At 40.3% G+C, this 22,476-nt stretch overlaps 1 protein-coding gene across 1 annotated transcript; it reads left to right on the top strand.

Annotated features, from left to right (window-relative positions):
• The first annotated feature begins 118 nt into the window (after positions 1–118).
• Positions 119–20,762, top strand: HRH4 (histamine receptor H4). Its single transcript, XM_050329145.1, has 4 exons — positions 119–523; positions 15,005–15,171; positions 16,833–17,252; positions 20,694–20,762. The coding sequence occupies exons 1-4, from the start codon at positions 277–279 to the stop codon at positions 20,760–20,762; spliced, it is 903 nt and encodes a 300-aa protein (XP_050185102.1). The 5' UTR covers positions 119–276.
• Positions 20,763–22,476: the final 1,714 nt, after the last annotated feature.

The raw sequence follows: 22,476 nt of genomic DNA, 5'->3' as shown, positions 1-22,476 counted from the left end.
AAAACCCCATATTTCTTAACCAGTTACTCTTCTAGAATTATATTCTAGATTAATATTCTAGAATATATACTATAAATATATTTTAAAAATGCTAAGAAAGTTAGATTTATCTGGCATCAAAAGCCTTTACTTTTTTCCTCTCCTGACACAATTTTGCTTTTAATGTTTATTGGATTTTTGACGCATCTTGTTTCAACTCCTTGTGAATCTCAACCTTTTGGATAACTCTGCCAGATACAACTTTCTTCCCAGACTGAACTGGCCGGGATACACAACATGCACAACAGCACTGCCGGAGCTCTGCAAGTGGCTGCAGCGTGTAATGAGACTTGGCCCACCCAGCCACCGAGCTCTGAGTTCTCACTGGGCGTGTTGGTGCTGCTGGCTGTCCTCATGGTGCTGCTATGTCTGGTCACCATCCTTGGAAATGTGCTGGTGATCCTTGCTTTCATCGTGGACAGAAGCCTCAGGCATCGGAGTAACTATTTCTTTCTCAATCTTGCTGTTTCTGACTTAGCAGTGGGTAAGTCACAGTTGTGGAGGCCTGTGCTGCTGGTGTCCTGGGAATCTTAGGAGAAGTAATGGGTTTTATTTTCTGTGTGTTTTCTTCTGAGAGAACTATTTCCCAGATGTTTTTAGGGGAAGGGAAAGGAATGATGGAAGTTGCATGGTGTGTTTTAGCCTATGATTTTTCAGAAAAAAACCTGCTTTGTCAGGTGAACAGGTAATGTTTAATGTTATTGCTTCAGGACAAAGTACTACTGTGTGTGACTTTTATGGAATAGCAAATAATGGGAGTTGTTTGCAAAGAGTTTTGCTGGAAGTTTAGATAGTCCAATTACAGCATGTATTGCCTGGCAGGTCTTGCATACATGATCGATATCTTCTGTTTCATTCGGGTGTCACACAATACAGATAATCGCCTGAAGTTTGTGATTAAATAGTGATGAATAGTATTTTTAAACATTTTGCTGTACATGCCCTATCTAGAGCAATACCTTAGGAGTATGTGTTTGTATAGGTAAATAAAAATAACAAACAGTTTCTAAGAAGTTTGATTTTACATGTATATATTTATAAATAGGGACACATTTGATTTTGAACCTGTACTGAGAAAAGGTACAATTAAGACACAAATGTGATGTGAAGTTGAAGATTGATGTATTATAATATTATGTGAAGTGTTGAGTGTCTCTGATAAAAGTCTTATTAGATTATTGGGTATGCAGAAGGACGGTTTTGAACAGTTGTGGCTATTTCATGAAATCCATATTCTGATTTGTCATATCACAAAAAATATTTTTATACTGTTTTTATTCTACTATTTTTTAGCCACACATTTAAAAAGAATGCTGAAAGAAAAGAAGAAACTCTACTTAAAATTTATTGCCAGTGTCAGAAGTTCTGTTAGGGGCACAGCTTCTAATAGTCCTGTCCTTGTGATGTCCGGATCTTGTTATATAATGTTTTGATCTCTTCCCCCATATGCTTGATGTTTTCTTCCAGCTTACATCTGCCTTGTTGTGCCACAGAGCTCTTGTTGCCTGCTGTCCAGTTGCATTATACAGGAAAAAAAATACCTCAGTGAGCAGAAAAAACCCCCACTCTCAGTGGATAAAGTGGTGTTCTGTCATCTGGCTCACAATCTAGCACCACAGTGAACAAATACCAGCATCTAGCTGGGAAGTATGAAGTAAATAATGTACTCTGTCAAAGAAGGAAGTAGAGCTTACTTGACATTACGTAATTTCCATAAGTTTTTGTTTCTGGTATTATGTGCCCCAGAATGTTTAATCTTTAAATTTGGTTAAAATCTTTGCTACATTATAGTCAAACTTGTTTGTATTTCTGTAGCTACATAATTTAGATTTTATGTATATCTAAATTATTCTTACTTTCTGCATGATACTAATTGCTAAAAGCTTGCAGTCATTTGCTTATTCTTTTAAAATACCTAATCCATCTGATTTTGACATTCAGCAACTTTTGCTTTACCTCTATGCTTCTGGACCTACAGCTGGATTTGAATAGAAATCCCTTGATCCTTAGTAGAGGGAGAATAATAGGAATTCTGTTATTTTTATAAACATTTCTATTGAAATACAAACTCTCAAGATACTCTTCAATAGCCGGTACAGGAGTACACCCTATTAGGTAATAAATCTAAAGTTGAAATCATACCTTTTCTCCCCCCATGAATGTTAAAATATATAATATTTTGCTTGAAGGAGCAAGCGTTAGTTGCTCTGTAGATGCAGTGATTCAATTTCATTGCAGCGCTCATGCTGTTTGCTGCATTTCTGCATCCTAGCAAACTCCACCACTGGCTCTTCAGCCTCCCAAGGCTGCATTGTGACTCTGTGTAGGGTGATCACCTTGAAATTCATTAAAATAAGGTAATATTGTCACTTTCACAACATTTGTATTAGCCTAAATTTAGATAGCCGTGGGTGTGGGTGGGTCACTCATGTATGTTCCCATGGCTTGGTGGTTCCCATAGGTAATCTCACTAATTCATAGGTAATCTCTCTAATTCAGCTCACCACTGAGAAGTGGTTATTATCAAGAATTATGATGAAAAGAAATGTTAGGCTGGGTGTGTTTAATTAACTGTGCAATTTTCGTTAGCCTTCTGATCATATCGTTTTAAAAATGAGTCCGAAATTTGTATTTCTATAAGAAGTTACTTCTGGAACACTTTTGGACACCATATCATGCTTCTAAGAGGATAGAAGCATGGCAATTGGATAATTTACTGTGGAAAGCAGTTAGTGAATTACATTGGGGGAAAAGATGTTTTTGTCTATTTTAATTTCAGCAGTTAATGCAGAATAGTGTTGACTTCAGCAGGTAAAAAAGTCAGCTGCTCCTTCCTTTAGCAGGTGATATTAACAGAAGTAATAAGGATACACAATAAACACAATGCACCTTTCAGAGAGGTATTAATTGTAAGGATGTTACTACTGCCGAGTTTGTAGTAAAGTTTTCATTGGTTGCATGATAGCACAAAGCCTTCCATGTGGCAATTCCAGTCAGTATCAATTGTACTTTTATCAGATACCACAGAAATGTTTCTATGCTTTGACAAGCACTGCCTACAGTGCTGACTGACATGTGTGCTGGTTTTATTTTCATAGATGTGTTCTGTATCCCTTTGTACATCCCTTATGCCCTGACAGGGCACGTGGCACTCGAAACAAGGCCTGTACAAAGTCTAGCATGTTATGGACTATCTCTTGTGCACAACTTCAGTGTTTAGCATCGTCCTTATCAGCTACGACCATTTCCTGTCAGTTACAAAATTCTAATTATAGCTTTATACATATTGGAATGTCTATACAACTCAGATTATTCACCATTAACACTAGAAGCTAAACGGTCCTTCATTATTGTAGCTTTTTTTTCTGAAAAATGATGATTCTCCAGTGTTGCATTGGCACTTAGAGATAGGACATTACCTTGTCTATAATTTCAATGTTACCCTCCTGCTGTCTGCATTAGAAAATATTTAATAACACTATAGAGAAGGTGGGAAGGCCAATGTAGGAAAGGGACAGCAGACATATGGAAAACTTGGGCTTTGGCCATTAGAGGAGGTGTGATGAAAACTGTATTGAGTCAAGTATGTGCTTAGGCTTTATAAGAAGAGGTATGGAGGGAGGTGTGGGATGAACTGGGTGAAGATCAGGTGAAGATCTGAATTACCATGGCGGGTGACTGACATGCTCTGCCAACAAGCAGTTGACTGGAAACTAAGCCCTTGAAGCAAAAAAAAAAAAAGGAATGCCTCACAATATGTGGAGAGTTAAGAGGTGTTTCTTGAGTGTTGTCATTCTTCTCCTACAGAAGATATCCAAGATATTCAGTAATAAATATTATCGTTCACCATTTCTAAGCTCTATTTGGTCATAGAATCTTAGAATGATTTGGATTGGAGGGGACCTTAAAGATCATCTATTCCAATGCTCCTGCCCTGGGCAGGGACACCTCCCACTAGACCAGGTTGCTCAAAGCCCTATCCAGCCTGGCCTTGAACACTTCCAGTCATGGGGTATCCACAGCTTCTCTGGGCAGCCTGTTACAGTGCCTTACCACCCTGACAGTAAAGATTTTCTTCCTAATATCTAGCATAAACCTATGCTCTTTCAGTTTGAAGCCATTCCCCCTTGTCCTGTCACTACCTGCCCTTGTACAAAATCCTTCCCCATCTTTCTTTTTTTTTTTTTTTTGTTTTAAAGCTGAAAAGTATGAAAATACCTATATTTGAGATATTCATGAAGTTGCAGAGCTCAGAATGTGAGAAATATAAATTAAAAGGGCCTCTGCAACCCAACTGAGATCCATGTTCTTATGCAACTAGTGATGGTCTTTGTTTACTTAATCATATTCTGGATTTCTCTTTTAGGTAATTAGGATGGAGTAAGTCCAGGAGTGTGTAATATAGGGCTGTTATCTAAAGAAAAGATACTGTGCTTCCTCATAGACTTGGGATCCACTTCTGACTATGCTGCAAACCTGGCTCATGGCCAGGTGACAGTCATTTTAGACTTAACAGTTTGAGAATTTGTACTGAGCTTCCTGTTTTCTGCCTCTAAACTGAGATGCTTGTGGTCTTGCAAAGGACCGCAAATTCATTACTGCAGAACTGGAGCTGCACACTGAGCCAATAGGATGCTTTGAGATGTAGAGGAGTCTGAATCTTCAGGCTAAAGTAAAATAAAAAATCTAAAATAATGTGTATAACAGTGCACTACTGCTCTCTTACTTGCTGGTGAAATAGGGACAATACCCCTTGTGTCATATGAGGCTGTGTAGATACTGTACATTAATATTTGTGTAGCATGCAAGTGCTACACTAATGATTGGCATAGGAATCTGAGGAGGAAGAGAATTGTTCTGAGGAAGGCCTGAAATATCAAATGTTGAAAAGAATGGAGGAAATAAAATTGTCCAGCTTTTCATTAACTAATCTTCTTGTGCTCTGAAAGATGCAGGGGACCAAGAGCTGGAAGTATGTATTGCACATAGTGGCTGGGCTACTACAGGGTGGTTTTAACTCCTGTATTTCCTAACTTTTGATGTCATGATTTTAATTCTTGATATGTTCTCTAGGTAGACATAAAAAAGCATCAAGATTTTCAGTAATACAATGAGCTTTTTACAGGTAAAGCAAATCTTAAAATAGAAAGCTTCAATAAAGCATATGTGTGGGATAGAATTTTCTGCTATGGCAGGAGGAAGCAGTATTAAAAATGACATTATCTACTGTTTGCAGTCTCACATGGCAACCTATCTAATATAGAAGGCAGAAGCCTCCTACTTTTGCTGTGCAGGAAGGAATTCCCACAGCTGTTTCCGCTCTCTGCTGACCCTGGTCTAATGAATCATAAACTGATTCTTTACTAATTCCTCATTTCTACTTTACTGAGTGGTGGCAACAAGCTATGTCCTTTCACACCTGGAAGTCAAATGGTATTTTAGCCATCATAATTTCTGCTCCTCTCCAATCCCAGGTATTAAAATAAGTCACAGAGCTACAGTGTGTGAAGAACAAGACTAAGAGTTTTTTCAGGACCGTACCTAGCGAGGATGTTCTAAGTGTCTGGGGAAATTACAGAACAAATATATTTGACTTGCTTATGGTTTCTTGGAGACAGTTTTTCCAAAATGTTGTCTGAATATGTGACATGTCCTTTTCCCTCATAGATACCTTACAGAGCCCAGCAGGGGATAACATCCAACCCTGCCATTAGATGGTGGCCGTATGGGTCTTAGCCTTTCTCCTGTACTGCCCAGCAATCCTCCTTTGGGAGCACGTGGCTGGACAGAGCGCAGTAGCGGCAGATCAGTGCTACGCCGAGTTCTATGACAACTGGTACTTCCTCCTGTGTGCATCCACCCTGGGGTTCTCTTTGTGCCCCTGCTCCTGGTGACCTACTTCAATATGCACATCTTCCACAGCATCCAGAGGCGCCAGCGGCCTGGCAGTGTGCAGGACTGTGAACCTCCAAGGAGCAGCAGCCTGTCCTGGAGATTTTGCCCCTTGCCAAGGTCAGGGGTGTCTTCTTCTTCATCTGAAGCAGAGGACAGTGTTTCATTGCTAATGAGGTCGTGGAGACCAGCAGTGATGGCTAACTGTCCATCTGGAACAGAAACCAGTCCTACAGCTCTCAAAAATGAACTTTTCTGTTTCTTTCTATTCAAGGACTGGGTCAAAACTGCAGTGGGACAAGAAAATCCCGAAGTCACTTACCATAATTGTCTGTGTGTTTGCCATTTGCTGGGACCCATACTCTTTATTAATGATTGTTTGTGGGGCCTGCCAGGGAACTTGTGTCCATAACTCCTTGTATGAAGCAGCCTTTTGGCTTTTATGGATCAATTCCTCTCTGAACCCATTTCTTTACCCTCTCTGTCATATGAGGTTTTGAATGGCTTTCATAAAAATATTGTGTCCCAAAAAGTTTGCAACATTGAGATCAGGTAACACCCCTTCTCTTTAGAGAGTTAAAATAAATGTCTTAACTGTAAGTTTCCTCTGTTATTTAGTGATATTTTTTTATGGGTATCTTCATCATAAACAGAGAAAAACCCCATTTGTTTGCTAATGACATTGTTTAAGAGTGCAGCAGAATTATGTATTTGTCCTGATATTGCTAATTTTTAGAATCTTGGTTTTGGTTTTGCTATAACAGCACCAGATTAATCACCATCTAGTGCACTGAAAAGAATAACAAATTTTGACTATGTCCTCTTGGTTTGTGGTTGTGAGTTACTTTTTTTTTTCACTTCTTTTTTCCCCTCTGTTTAATGTATTGTGCTGGCACTGTGAAAGACCTCTTTTATAAATATCTCTGTAGAAGTTCACTGGAGGGAAATACCAGCTTATGTATGTTTTGAAGTAAAATTTATGTTCTATTTGTGAACCCAAAGCTCTCAGAGAAGAAACAATTCTGCAACATTTTTGAAAGGTTATATAAGTACTCACAGAAGCAGTATAATATCATTTTATAAACTATTATGAATACAAGATAGTGCCCTGTGGTTATTAGAATTCCCACAGTGAGCAATATGCAAGAGAGTGGACTGCCTAATCTACCATATCTGTCCTTTTTCACTTTTAATATAGTTCATGGCTGGTGTTGCAGGACAGAGTACATGTAAGTTAGTAATTCTGAATGATTTTCAGAGAATTATTTTTTCCATGGAAATGGAATTTGGAGATTGGTTATCAAATTTGTCACAGACACAAATGGTTGTTATTCTTTTCACCTGAACTGTCTTTTGTCCTGACACTCTCTTTGGTCATGCTTAAATGATATTTAGTGCCAGATATGTGCACTGTTTAATGGCCTAAAAGATAGGCAGGGCTTGGGCACATGATCACATTCCTGTTGAATTAGCAGAGCAAGCAATGCTAAGTTCATAAAGGATTTATGATTTTGGCTGTCTGTGCGAGAATAGACAATAGCCTCTCCGGTGTGAAGCTTTGCAAGTGCAAAGATATTCCATCAAAATGTCTGGAACAAATTCGATCCGACAGAGTGATTTTTATACGAGATCAGTCTTTGTGCCCTATTACTGTGACATTATATGGATTTTCTCTGCCACAGGACAAGTATCAAACTGGATTTTTTTATCATTGAGCGAAGGCTGTATTCAATGCTTGAGAATGGGATTTACAGAGATCTGAAAGCTGACATAGAGGTGTCTTAAGCAGCTGTTAATAAATAAAGCAGTTGAATGTGCATTGCTGACGGGAGTGGGTAGATGTGTTAGAGAAGGCAATGGAGTTTGATTACAACCCATTCCATGTGCCAAACCTTCTTACCTTGTGTTGAGTGTTGCAACTCACCTAGAAGGCTTTCCTGAATGGGTACGTGAAAGTCACTGGTTAATTTTTTTTTCTCTCCTTTTATGTAATTTTCTTCCTCTTTGTGTGTGTATATTTGTATATATAAATGTATAAAATATGGGAAGAGAAATCTGATGCACAGAACAATGGAGAGCAGTAATCCATTTAAGTAGTTTTTAATCTAATTTGAAAATGGCTGTAGAAGTGTTGCAACAGCACAGTACTCCTTTGCAAGCACAATTCAAATGCATATAAGCAGCTTAATCATAGCACAAAAGTTGGTGGCTTTGAAGAGCTAAAATGTCATTCTGTTCAGAGGTCTGGAACTGAAGATTTCTCTTGATTGTTTTCACACTGGTGGAAGATTTATCTTTCACCATTCATCCTCTTTATGTTTTCTTGCTTCACATGGATAGTGTTCTGGATTGTGAGCCCAATTTCTAATGGAGATCCAGCTTCAGGAGGAGGTCACTGATTCGGCACAGCTGTTTTTACTGTCACGAGCTAAGGTGCTGGCATAGATTTTGTGCGGTTTTTCACAGAATCACAGAATCTTTCCTGTGAGGCTTAAAAAATCCAAACACACACACAAAGTTAAAACATTTATAGAATAGCTGGTGCACTAGGTGTCTGTTAAACAGATAAACTGAAGGTAGGCCCAAAATGGGAAAGTATTTGAGTTGCTTTTCTATCCCTATGCTTTTAGTATAAATATTCTGATTGCATTTTGTGATTAAAGAATGTGCCACTTGTTTTGGAAAAAATGACCTACAAAATTATTCACTAGGTAAACTGAATCCACATTGTGCAGTGCTGGGAAAACTAGTTTGTCAGGGAATTTGCCAGAGAGCACAGTGTGCAGCAAATTTGAAGCAGCATAAAGTAGCGAAGCTACTGGAGATCAGTGTTCTTTAGTTTCTGTATTACACACAGTGTTCAAACTGTTTTGTCACACCATTCCTGTATACTAGAAGAATTTGTTAAATTTTTCTAATTGTTGAAAATTTTGCTTAGTGCTCACAGGGTAGGTCAAGCACTTGGTTGCTTTGCTCACAGCATTAAAGCTGTCTTGGTCAAGGTGGCATTGTGAGTCTTCTCCCTATTGGACATTTTCCAGGGTTATGGTAAGATACTTATTCAGCATTTGTTCTTACAACCTGACTCAAAAAGGGTTTGTTTGCCAAAGGGTTTTCTAAGCCAAGTCTCTATTTCACCCATTTCACATCCTTGAATTTTTTTCTGTCTTTGCAGATGTCCAGTAGGCCTTGTAAACACATAGTTACAGTCAGTATATGCTTTTGTGAGGTTCAACTCAAAATACACCAGTGTTTTTCTAAGTTAACCCTCTCAGGTTTTAAAAAGCACCCAACAAATAAAACATACATGTTGGAAGAAATTGTGTTATCTTTTGGTTGGTTATTTTTTCTGGAATTTTCAGGTATTTCAGGAGGAAAGGGAGATCTAGTTAGTGAAGAATGAAGCAAAGATCGCATTGAGTACCTCAACCTTCTCTGCGCCTGCTGTCACGAGATCACTGGCCCCATTCAGCAAAGCACCTGCATTTTCCTTATTTGGTGTTTTGCTGTTAATGGGGTGGCTGAAGTTCTTCATGTTGTCCTTGATGTCCTTTACAAGCATCAACTCTAGATGAGCTTTTGTTTTCCTAACATCATCCTTGTGTGGCCAGGCAACATTTCTAAATACCTGCTTTGTAGTCTGTCCCTCCTTCACACTCCTCCACGCTGCCTTTTTGCATTGCCCTGTTTAGCCACTGTCCTGATACATCTGTTTGTTTCCTTGAGTATTAGAATGAGCCTTTCTTGTGCATGGAGGTTGCTGTCCTTAGAGTCCTGCAACTTTGCTGAACTCCTTTGCTTTCAGACCTGCCTCTTATGGGATCCCGCCTACCAGTTTCCTAAAACCAAAGTCTGCTTACCTGGAGTCCGTGACACCCTCCAGGAACCTCGTTCACTACTTGTACCTGCTGTGTTGCACTTCCAGCAGATTACCATGAACTCAAGAGCCTTATACAAGAAACGGGACCTGCGATCCAGAAGCTTCCTTGATTTGCTTATAGAAGACTTCATCACCTCCCTCACCCTGACCAGAGTGCTGTGCAACATAACCCATGTCAAGTGTGGCTTTGTGACTGCATAGGAAGCTCTAGTTCCTCTGTTACTGTCGCGAGTGGAAGTGGAAGGCTTAGACAAGGTTATTAAAGGAGCCCTGGCGTTGGACACAAGGTGCAGAAAGGACTGGCTTTCTAAACTCCTTCTCGGAGAGGAATTTGGGAGCAGCTGAATCCTATCTTGGCCTCGGATTTTGTCAATGGTTTAAATTCAAGGAATTATAGAGGTGTGATTAAATTATTTTGTCCTGCAGGTTTTAATGATGGCAAATCGGCTATATTTACATAAAATGAATTATTTATTGTGACGAATGAACAGATGAGTGAACAGACAAAAGATCCCAATCAGAATTATTTACTACATGGTGTAAAAGCTAAGAACCTCCTCATAGAGTATAATATAGCATAAAGCAGTATAGTGCACTGTATCGAAGCGATTATATTAAAGCAATTGTATCAAAGCTAGCAAAAGAAACAATCATTAAGTAGAGATTGATATAACTTACTATACGAGATAGTGGTCAGATCTCTCTCTTTCTCTTAACCCCTGGGGAGTAACCATGAAGGAGTGTCCCTGCTTCATGGGAGAAGCTCTGCACTTCAAGGGAGTATGTGGAAGAATCTCTATATGAAAGTTGGACAGGGCTTTTATAGTTATAAAGTGGTGGACTGGTAGTCATAAATTTACAGGCCAGTGACTAGTTTATCTGTCGAATCCTGCTTCAAAAAGCAGAATGTGTGTTTGAAGTTTGGTGAACCAGGCTGGTTTTAACATAATTCAACACCAGAACACCACTTGGCGCCAGCTGTAGCTCACCACAGATAACTTGCCTGAAGGCTTGCATTGTGTGCATTCTCTGATCGGATTCTAGGCCTTATCCGGGCAGGCCATCCTGCCACAAGTGCGTTTCCCAGGCTGCAGTTGTGCACATTCCCCACTAAGGCAGGTGTCTCTTTGCTACATTTTATCATCCCTGAGGTCTCTTGCGTTCCTGTTGCCCTACACCTTTTGCTTTAATTACTCTTCACACCATAATTCCCTTTGTTCAGCAAGAGAGGATCAGAGCACTGTACCTCTCCTCCCCGCATCTTGCCCACCTTCTCTTTCCTTGTTTCTTGCCCTACACCTCCTCAAGCACCCAGCATTGTGGCTGCAATGCTGGTCACGGAGCGTGCCGTGGTGCTACAGAGCCAGTGAGCTGCAGGCAGCAGTCAGAGCCGTGGGCTGACAGCTGCTGTGCACTCCTACCAAAATAAACGGAATTGTGATGAGGAATGGATATGTTTTCTCACACCTTCAGAGGGCTAAGGGTTTGGTACTTTTTGGAGTGGAAGCTTACCAGGAATTACTTGGAAGTAGAGGATTAGATGGGCCACACTTCTGAAGATCTGCAAAGACCAGATACTTGGTTTGCCTTGCCCAGGGGTAGGTTTGCTTCTGATTAGGATGAGCTGAAAAGGTATTGGTGATACTTCTGTTGCGTGTAACTGCATTTTAACTGCTCTGTGAGCTGCAACATTAACATCTGTCTGTTCTTAACTGTAAAATTTAATAAGAGGTGTATCAGCAAATGTAAAAGTGACTACATTTTACTGTAACAGAAATAGAATTGTAATAATTTAAATCCTGTTGACCACTGTGGAAGTGAAAATGAAATCTGGTTTTAGCTTCTGCAGAATTCAATGTATAAAACTGCTCACACAATGCTAATATGCAAACTACTTGACTGTGAAAAGAGTTGTTTTCAGACTAGCTTTTTTGACCTCAGTAGATAAGGATCCCTATTCAGGAAAAAACAGATAATCTACTTCAAAGAGTGCACTTACTGCTGCTGCTGAGGTCTCTTTTTTCAGGCCAGTAGGTGCATTTGGATCAAGAAACTTTAGAGACTCTAGGTCTTGTGGAAGTCTTGTGCTCCATCATTTTGATGTTGTGAATTTTTTTGGATGTGTCAGTATTCATCCCAGCCTGTTAACAGACTTGTCTCAACCTTTTGGATAGCTCTGCCAGATACAACTTTCTTCCCAGACTGAACTGGCCGGGATACACAACATGCACAACAGCACTGCCGGAGCTCTGCAAGTGGCTGCAGCGTGTAATGAGACTTGGTCCACCCAGTCACCGAGCTCTGAGTTCTCACTGGGTGTGTTCGTGCTGCTGGCTGTCCTCATGGTGCTACTGTGTCTGGTCACCATCCTTGGAAATGTGCTGGTGATCCTTGCTTTCATCGTGGACAGAAGCCTCAGGCATCGGAGTAACTATTTCTTTCTCAATCTTGCTGTTTCTGACTTAGCAGTGGGTAAGTCACAGTTGTGGAGGCCTGTACTGCTGGTGTCCTGGGAATCTTAGGAGAAGTAATGGGTTTTATATTCTATGTGTTTTCTTCTGAGAGAACTATTTCCCAGATGTTTTTAGGGGAAGGGAAAGGAATAGTGGAAGCTGCATGATGTGTTTTAGCAGGCAGCTATGCCTCAAAATATGTTGTAATGAGAAATGCATCTCTTTTCATGTAAATACTTTTAATGTTTCATCAGGAAAAAGGAGCAACTATTACATGTGAATAGTAACTGAAGAAAAGATGTTTTTTGCTACAGTTTGTGATTTACCCTTGGCCCTCCTGTAAGACTGTTTACACAATTCAGAAAATCCTTCTTTTTGACAGTGTGTTTTCTTATACAGCTATGTGTGATACATGCAGGTAAATTAATTACTTCTCTACATAGTACTAATAGTTTTTGAATGTATTACACTGCAACAGAATAGTTTACCACCAGGACTTTTTATTGGCTTCAACTTAGCACAGGCTATTGATCCTGTGGGTTGTTTGATATCAGTAACATCCTGATGGCATCTCCCATCTGTATTCTTTATTGGTCCCCTCTTCCCATAGTGGCATTGCAGAACTCCAGAAGAGTTGGTCACTGGAGGTGCTGTGGATCCAGTCCTGGCTGTTGGTGCCAAGTGAGGAGGTGGGGGCGTGAATGTCCTGTGTAGCACTCTTCCATGGTTCAGGCCAGGGAAACAGCCCATGCAGCAGAGAAAGCCTGAGGAAACCATGGTGCTGTAGTAGATGTGCCAGCAAACATCTTGACTTCAGGCTAGCAAAGAAGTATTTCTGCACACAAGTGCTTTGTCTTCATGACAGTCACAGAGACCAGTATTCACAGAGCAGGGAAATAGCCCTCACCGACCCACTGCACATCTGGCAATACAGTCTCCCCTAAATGCTGTTCCTTCATCAGTGCTGTGTAGTGAAGTGTGTTAGTCTAGCCTTTAAGGTTTTCCTTTATTTCTGCCATTTATAAGCTGTGGTGCCTTATTCTAGGACTCGCCCTATGGTGCAGAAAACAAATGATGCATCTGCTGAAGCCTTTGTTTTCCTGCCCAGGCAGCTGGAGCTGCTATTTCATAGCTCAGGTCTTCTGCAAAAGTCTGGTTTTCCTCATATCTCATAGTTTAATCGAGAGATTTAAATATCTACCTTCTGCTGGTGCCTCATGTAGTCTTAAATCAGCCAAGAGGAAATGATTGGTATCAGTATTACACTAACCTATATAGAACATGTAAATCCAAGATTTAGTCTCTGGTATTGGTCAGGAAATACTTTATTTTCTGAAGCTGCTGTATGGTTTTTTTTTGTTGTTGGTTTTTTTGTTTGTTTGTTTGGGGTTTTGTTTTTGTTTTTGGGTTTTTTAAATTATTTTTGTTTTGTAATGTTTATTTATTTGGTTGGTTTTGGTTTTTAATGTATTAAAAGTCTGGAATCTTTCCAGGAATGTAACCAAGTCTTTTGCATCCACTAATTAGTAAAAGTGAGAATAGTTTGAAATATAAATACTTAAAACCTGGTTCTTGCCTCTATGTTTGTATCTATAGCCAAAACCAGTAATTTCTTTTTGACATGAAAACAAACATTGATGGCATAGAAGCTGATGAGAACAGTAGCTGTCATGAGCAACTATGGAAAATGAGTATTTTGTTCAAAAGTATTGCTGCTTTTATCTAGGGTATGTGTTAAACAAGCCATCGTTATCAAAAGAACTGTGCACATTTCCCTGTTGATAGCAGTCTGTCAGCTCATTACCCAGGGGTTTATTGTCAGTAGGCCACATAACCTGGTAATGTTCAGTAGCTTCTAAGGTCTTGATGGACATACCAAGAAAAGAATAAGCTGGAGAGTTTAAAATGAATCTTGAAGCTGCATGTAACTTTCTATTTGTCTCTGGTAGATCAGCACTTCCAGGAACGTAGTATCAAATATTGCACCACGCTTTTGAAAAAATATTAGAGGTAAAATGAAGAAGTTGCTGGTGTAAAAATAAAACAGAAACATGATTTTCTTAATTAAATACTTCTGTGGAAGGTCTTTTGGACAAAACCCAAATTTAACAGACAAGAAAAATGGTTCTGGAGTTATTCTCATGTGAAGAACAAGCACAAGATTAAAACACTCCTTAAAAATGGGAGTTTCATACTTCTGCTGTGTCTGCTTTATCTCTGGTAGAAGACATTTCCAAACACCCCATAGACTGTCTAATATATTGTCTTTAGCTTACAAATGCTAACCAATCTTAAAATGAAAACTGCCATTGGCAACAGCTGTAGATGTGCCTGGGGGAAAGCTCTAAAAGATAAAAGAATAGAGGAAATACAACAATGAGGTTACATGTCAGAATACAACCACAGTGCATATATGCTGCAGCACTAATTATGTACCTCTAGAGAGTGTAAGCTGGTTAGACTGCAGTTTTCTTCTTCAGTGGATCCTTCTTTGCTGATTTGCTTTGAGCTTATTACCAACAATCAGCACACATAAATCACACTATGATCTAATACATAAAAAGTTCCCCACCAGATTCCATGAGAATTTAAGAATTTCTGTATGTAAATCACGTATCCACTCTAATAGATTCGTTAATTTCTTTTACCCAAATTCCAGAATAATGTGTTTCTCTGCTTCCAGGAGTACCGTTTGCAGTCCATATGAACCGTGTGGTGTCTTTGTGGTTGCTTTCCATAGGTGTGTTCTGCATACCTCTCTACATCCCTTACAGCCTGACAGGAAAATGGCACTTGGGAAGAGGCGTCTGCAAGCTCTGGCTGGTTATGGATTATCTCCTGTGCACAGCTTCAGTATTTAACATTGTTCTTATCAGCTATGACCGTTTCCTGTCAGTCACTCGAGCTGTAAGTACCCTGTTTACAGCTTCTCTGATTTTTTTTGTCGGAGGATTATATTCACCAACCTTTGCTATGTTGGTGAGTGCAAGCCCAAAATTTAATTGCGATAATAGCTCTCGAAAATATATACTGACATGTGGAGATTATTAGATATTTGCAGCTAGATGGGGTGAATATTCCGCATTGAGCATGCTCTAGCACAGAGCTGGTCAACCAGGACTTTTCTCACAATTTCTGCTTCAGGTTGCTGTTGTGCTACTGCTGAGGAAAAGCAGGCTAAGGGGTAAAAAGGGTAGGGCACGAGACTGGTAAAAAAGAGGCAAGGAAAGAGGAAACTCAGAGTAAACTGGATTTGGGTTTGGACCTAAAATCAGGCCTGGGAGGAAAAGGCAGTGGAGCTAAGACAGTGAAATAAAGGACATCAGGGAGCATGTCTAGACCTGAGATGTGGTCACAAATGATCCTGGAGAAGACTGGGAGAAAGAGCAAACAGGCAGAGAGTGGGACAAGGGGTAGACTGCAATGATGGCCTGTAGAAATGTGGCAATAAACTCCTCTTGGAACAGAATCCCAAACATCAGATGCACTCTGCCTTCTGCAGAGCATCCTATACATGTTGTGTGTGCTTTATATCTTTGGTAATGTTAAAAATGGAGGCCAGCATTTCTCAGCAGCTACACTGTTAGCTCAAGTGGCAGGGAATGTCAGGGAGAACTAGTTGTTCCAGCTCTTTTGTGATGCGTGACACTGTCAACGTAACATCATACAATAGAATTTCAGTCTTGTTTTTGTTAATTGTAATTAATTCCACTTATAATTGCGTTTATATTAAGTTTTATTATTTTATTTTAAGGAAAAAGTCTGGGAAATGGAACACCAAAACATCTGACATGTAAGAAATGTTACATTGGAAAGATTCAGTATTTACAAAATGGAAAATTCAGAGCACCTGCATGAGTATGACATTAACTAAAACTTTTGTTTTCAATTGGACATCTAAGCTCCCAGAATTATTTACTCTGTCATCCTGTGAAAGGGGTGGAACAGGATGTGATCTGCAATGTAGCTCTCTGTCTGCAGCATATAGTGGAAAATAGGTACTGGCCCTAGAGTGATCGGAGAAGGAAAAAAAGGGGTGATTTTGTAGTTTCATCAACTAAGGGCTGCATTGCAGAGCTGGAATCTATTCCTTCATTCCCATGAAGTGTCCAATAAGCAATTTTCTTAAAGGTGGGTGTTAAATCTATGTGCCACATTTTCTGTTGACTTCTGTGATGCACATAGCATTACTTGTTTGCAAAATACTCTAAAAAGCAGTGCAGTTGTCAGTGAATGGGAGTCGTGCTCTTAACAACTATAAGGTACTAATTACTCTGGCACTTCAGATCATAGGTGTCTCAAACAAGGCATACCTAATTACTAGGTACTGATGGATGATCATGTTTCATCCCCTGGACCACGATCCTTGTACAGCTACACTAACCTGTAGAGAGACAACCCTATGCTACGTCAACATCAGTGAATTAAACATGCTTGGGTGAGCTTCAGCTGATCAGCACAGCCACAGCTCTAAATTACCAAGCACTCTGATGACTTCTTCTGCCACTTCTCTTGCTTCCAAAATGTATCTCAAAAGTCTGACCTTTTTCTTTCTTTTTCCATTGCAGGTGTCTTACAGAGCCCAGCAGGGAATAACATCCAATCCTGCCATCAAGATGGTGGCCATATGGATCTTAGCCTTTCTCCTGTACTGCCCAGCAATCCTCCTTTGGGAGCACATGGCTGGACAGAGCGCAGTAGCGGCAGATCAGTGCTACGCCGAGTTCTATGACAACTGGTACTTCCTCCTGTGTGCATCCACCCTGGAGTTCTTTGTGCCCCTGCTCCTGGTGACCTACTTCAATATGCACATCTTCCACAGCATCCAGAGGCGCCAGCGGCCTGGCAGTGTGCAGGACTGTGAGCCTCCGAGGAGCAGCAGCCTGTCCTGGAGATTTTGCCCCTTGCCAAGGTCAGGGGCGTCTTCTTCTTTATCTGAAGCAGAGGACAGTGTTTCTTCTTCCATGAGACAAAAGAAAGAGTCTTTGGTAACTGACTGCTCATCTCCATCCAGAGGGAATTCTGTTACTCCAGAAAATGAATTTTCTGTTTCCCTCTGTTCAAAGGCTAGGTCAAAACTGCAGCAGGACAAGAAAATCGCAAAGTCACTTGCCATAATTGTCTGTGTGTTTGCCATTTGCTGGGCCCCATACTCTTTATTAATGATTGTTCGTGGGGCCTGCCAGGGAACTTGTGTCCATAACGCCCTGTATGAAGCAACTTTTTGGCTTTTATGGATCAATTCCTCTCTGAACCCATTTCTCTACCCTCTATGCCATGTTAAATTTCGAATGGCTTTTCTGAAAATATTAAGTCCCAAGAAGTTTGCCACATTGAGATCAGGCTCTTTTTAGAAGGAAAAAAGGAAAAGGAAGGACCAAGAAGGGCTGGATGAGGGATGTAAATTACCACAGTTTGAAATTAGATTTAGTCTTTTCCAAGAGATTGGTCTAGTTGGAAAGTCTAAATAAGCCTCCTGTGAAATGTGAAATGTTCTCCTTCAGACAAATGCACATGCCCAAGGTTTGTGTACTTTTCCCAGATATTTCAATTACCCACTTAAAGGCTCTATCTGACTTTGCCTAGTAGTCTATACACATGATCACGATTCTGGTTGCTGAAGATACTATCTTCAGTTGCAGTGCAACTTATACTTGTGTTTATGGGTGTTATTAGTTAAAAATACAATGAATTTGTGTATTTGCTGTAGTATTCTAAAGTTACTATCTTCTCTGTTCTATTTCTTTTGAACATTTGGAATCTAATTTTCCCCTACATCAAACATCAAACAGTTAAGTTATGAGTTTTCTTGCCAGCAGGATTATTTTCTTTCATTAAAGGTTTTTGGCCATTTTTCAAAAACTTGGGTCTATATATTCCCTGCAGAAGAGCATTACTCTGTGTATTTACTCAGAGGCAGCAGTAGAGAATTTAGGGTGTGTAAAGCATTTCTGTGAATGTCCAGCTATTCTTCAAGAAACAAGCCTTCTACAGCTGTAGTTTTGAGAGATCATAGGAAAGCATAGTATTTGTTCTTACTACTTGAGGGATAAAATCCACTGCTGCTGGCTGAGGGAAGTTGTGGTGGTGCATCCCCTCTCCCCCATGGGCCACATTGTGATCTGAAAAATGCTCATTAGGCCTCAGCTGAAGATGGGATACAACAGATGAAAATAATACAATGCAAAGAATGCATGAAAGAAATAAATATTTAAAAAACCCCAAAACAACTAAAAGGGAAGAATCTCAATTTTGATATTTTTAAAGTTTTTTAAATACTAGGAAACACTGATGAATGGTCAGCCTTTTGGGAATAAACTTGCACAAGATTCAGGCATGAAATGCTGAGGAAGAAGAGTCATCCTTACACCTGCAGGTGAAAACATGAATGTGAGTTCAGTGTCAGGAGAATGATGGTCAGTCCTTATTTGCCTGTCTAATCGCTAATTAGTTAAAAAGCTGCATTATGACATGTCCAACAAGAAGATGTTGGTATCACCTCCAAACAGACTACGTGATTACTCAGCCTAGCCTGGACTTGTTCCACTGTCACACTCAACTGTTGAGGTAAAAAGTTATATCCTTCTAAAGACTTTGACCTATTATAATTTCCTTTGATTATTTTTTTCCTTCCTGTTACATTTCTGTTTGACCTAAGAGAGGCTAAAATGTAATCTTATGAAACCTCCTGTGTAACTGAGTTTACAAAAGCATATTGGTTTTTCTATCGCCTCTCCGGCATTCTTTGAATACACTTCTTGATTGTTGTTTTGACTGAATGTCATCTTTTTAGTCAATGCCTAAACAGCACTGGCCATTATAGGATCTTGGCCAATGAGCTGGGCTTGTAATTACTGCTAAAAGTGAGCAGATATATATATCCAAAGCAGGTCAGAATACAAAACACAGCTGCCACTACACCCATCTGTTTTCATTAAGTGCAGTGTGCACTAGCCTTTTTCCATGAAAAGCTTTTAAAATGCAACTTGTAAAGTCAGTAATGATGAACATGTGCAAACAGATCCTTTTGTGACAACTTTAAGAACAAATGGCTCCTTAATGTTTATGAGACATGCTTTTGATAGTGTTAGCAATAGGGATTCAAATATCTCATTCTGGGGATTCAAATATCTTAAATATCTAGTTCTGGTTAGGTTTTTAAAATTATATCTTTGAAATTTAGCCATTGCCATGTGTAGATAAGGACACATACTCTTATATCTACGACGTTATATTTTTTTTGTTCTTCCTTGCTCATGTCTTATAATCTGGACTCGATGGTCTCAGAGGTCTTTTCTAACCTGGTTGATTCTGTGATTCTGTCTTTTGCTTGCTTCTCATCCCAGCCTGCTCTCTGCCACAGCTCCTTGGTACAGGCCAGAAAACCAGCTGGATGCTGGTATCAGCAGGGACTTATTTATAAGCTGCCTGAGGCCTTTTAAAGTCAGTGGCAGTGCCTTGTGCAAAGGCAAGGAAAAGCAAGTTTAGTTTAGTTGATACAAGATATGGAGCACAAGCCTAGGTCCTCTGAGGGCAATGAAACAGCTAATGCTGCCTCCGTTTGGGCTGACTTGACATGTCAGGGGTTGTCAGAATAAATACTCTAACTGCACAGTGCTTCTTGGTGCAAACTTGGTTTTGGGGGCATGGGCAGACATTTCAGGAATATCTCTGGCTCATTTCTGGCACCCTTTGCAACTGTACTGGGAAATAAGTTGTAAATATAGTTGTCTCTGTCAGTTTTTGTGAGCTATTTTTAGTAGCATAGGGGAGTAAGAAAGAAGCTAGTGGGCAAGAAAAATTGAGTGGTTTAGGAGAGGGGCTAGATTAGTCTTTTTATTCTTCTGATGTAGAAGTTACTAGCAGCAGAGAAAGGCACGGGATCGTAGAGTCACAGAATCATAGCATCAATGCTATGGTTTGGGTGGGAAGGGACCTTAAAGATTATCTAGTTCCAACCTCTGCCCTGGGCAGGGAAACCTCCCACTAGACTAGGTTGCTCAAAGCCCCATCTAGCTGGGCCTTGAACAATTCCAGGGATGCGGCATCCACAGCTTCCCTGGGTAACCTGTGCCAGTGCCTCACCAGCCTCACAGCAAAGAATTTCTTCCCAGTTCTTCAAGATAAACCTACCCTCTTTCAGTTTACAGCCATTCCCCCTTGTCCTGTCACCATCTACCCTTGTAAAAAGGCCTTCTCCAGCTCTCTGGCAGGCCTCTTCTCTCTGCTTCTTCAGGCTGAACAACCCCAGCTCTCTCAGCCTGTCCTCATAGGGAAGGTGCTCCAGCCCTTGGATCGTCTTTGTATCCCTCTTCTGGACCTGCTCCAGCAGGTCAATGTCCTTTTTAGGTTAGGGATCCCAGAGCTGGACGCAGTAGTCCAGGTGGAGTCTCACAAGATCTCTGTGCACTGTACCCCTTATCCTTCAGCCAAGCTGCAGAAATATCGGGAACTGTCAGGGGGAAGTTTTAGACCAAGAAGATTCTTATGGACTGTGAATCCCTATGGAAGTTGCACAAGTAAGCTTCATTACTGACCTAAGTGTCGATGACATGAAATTTTTCCTACACACTGTCTGAACTCACAGTCAGCGCAGGTCCTGCAGGCCATGGCATGGGATCTGTGCTAATTAAAGGCATTAGTAAGGCTGCTGGTTAGAAAGAAAATCTGATACTGCTGTCAGAGGCAAATTTCACTTCTCCCTTGGATTGACAGAACCATCTGGAATTTTTTACATTTGCATTATTTCATGAGAGTGACCAGACAACTTCCTGCCTTTATATATCTCTATATAAAAGGTGTTGTTTCAAAGTACCAGAAATAGCTGAAAATTGCTATGAAAACGTGTAAAGAAAAAGTTTTAATAAACAAAATTCAGATTTGCATCTAAAACCAAAAGCTAGAATTGAACAAAAGACAGTGCAACGCTTTGTAGGAGGAATTTGTCTGGATCTTGGAAAGTTGTTTTTTTTTAGTTTCATTACTGAACAACAGCTTAGCCCTTCACAAAAAATCTTGTTTGGGCTCTAATCAAAATTCTGATGTAGGACCTGTTGCTGAGCAAATCTTAGTTAAGAACAGTTAAGTCTTACTGCTATTTGTGTGAATGTCTTGTGGGCACCCAGTATGACTTGACTGCCATGACTGACCTCCCCTAGAGCTCCACCTCTGACATCAGCCTTGGGCCCAGGAACATGGTTTATCTGGGGTGGTCCTGGACTGAGCTACCTGAGTGCCTGTAGGCTGCTCTGAGCTCCATCTTTTGCATTTTTTTGAGGTTTTGACTGAACTTTTGAGGTTGGCCTCAGAAGCACACTGTTTCCATTCTTACATCACTGGCAATTACTAGCAATTGCCCTCTCAGGACTTTTCCCCTCTAGCCCTTTTTCAGGATCTGGTTACTATACTTCAAGCTGGATCGAACTTTCCCGCCTTTAAATGTTTGTGCATTGCTCTGATCTTCGCTTGTGTGCGTACTTGTTCTCCCATTTTCCCTCCTTGCTAAACAATTTTGCCCAAAATTTTTATCTTAAATATGTGGATGTTTTTTGCTAAGAATTCTCCCTTATCATTCTAGCATTCACTAGACTTATTGGTTGCAACAAGACTCAGTATAACCAGCAGTGAGACTGCTCACTGATATGCTCTCTCTTGATCTGTGGAAACCTTTAAGAATCAGCTGCTCTTTTTCTCCGTTTTCTGTAGGACAAGGTACAATATTTGTGTCTGTTCTCTTCACGCCAGTGTTTCTTTGCCACCCTACCTAGGCCATTTTATTTCTCACTCCTAGGGATGAGGGCAGTCACACTGCTGTGTAGGTGTCTTGTAAAGCAGCAGGCCAACTTTTCCCAACCACCTGCATTGCCAACAAAATCAGTGTGATTTAGGGGAGGGGTCTGACTTAAACCCTTGAGACAACAGTTGAGAGAGCCTGTTCATCCCCTGGTAGACTTGTGAAGCAGGTGCTGTGAGTGCATCTGCTGGTTTTCCTTATGATAGTTTCTCAGAGAAGCCTCATTTTGGCATTTTTTTCCTCTTGCTGTTCAAACCAACAAGTTCCTGCAGATGTCACTAGTGCTACACGGTATTTCTAAACCTTGCAAATCCATGGGTTTTTCAAGAGATGTCATTTATATGTACAGTCCTGCATGGTCTGACACCAGCACCTTTCTGATAAAACCACTACCAAATCTGCTGTATTACATCTAATAT

The sequence above is a fragment of the Myiozetetes cayanensis genome, unplaced genomic scaffold, assembly GCF_022539395.1.
Source record: "Myiozetetes cayanensis isolate MyiCay16 unplaced genomic scaffold, myiCay2020 scf1, whole genome shotgun sequence".
Classification (NCBI taxonomy): Eukaryota; Metazoa; Chordata; class Aves; order Passeriformes; family Tyrannidae; genus Myiozetetes; species Myiozetetes cayanensis.
Note: the sequence above shows the minus strand (reverse complement) of the source record. Positions and strands in the feature narration are given on the sequence as shown.

Coding starts and splice junctions, on each gene's coding strand:
- HRH4 (XM_050329145.1), top strand. CDS start 277: ATGCACAACAGCACTGCCGGAGCTCTGCAAGTGGCTGCAGCGTGTAAT. Junction 524..15,004: donor TGTTTCTGACTTAGCAGTGG/GTAAGTCACAGT, acceptor TGCTTTCCATAG/GTGTGTTCTGCATACCTCTC. Junction 15,172..16,832: donor TCCTGTCAGTCACTCGAGCT/GTAAGTACCCTG, acceptor TTTCCATTGCAG/GTGTCTTACAGAGCCCAGCA.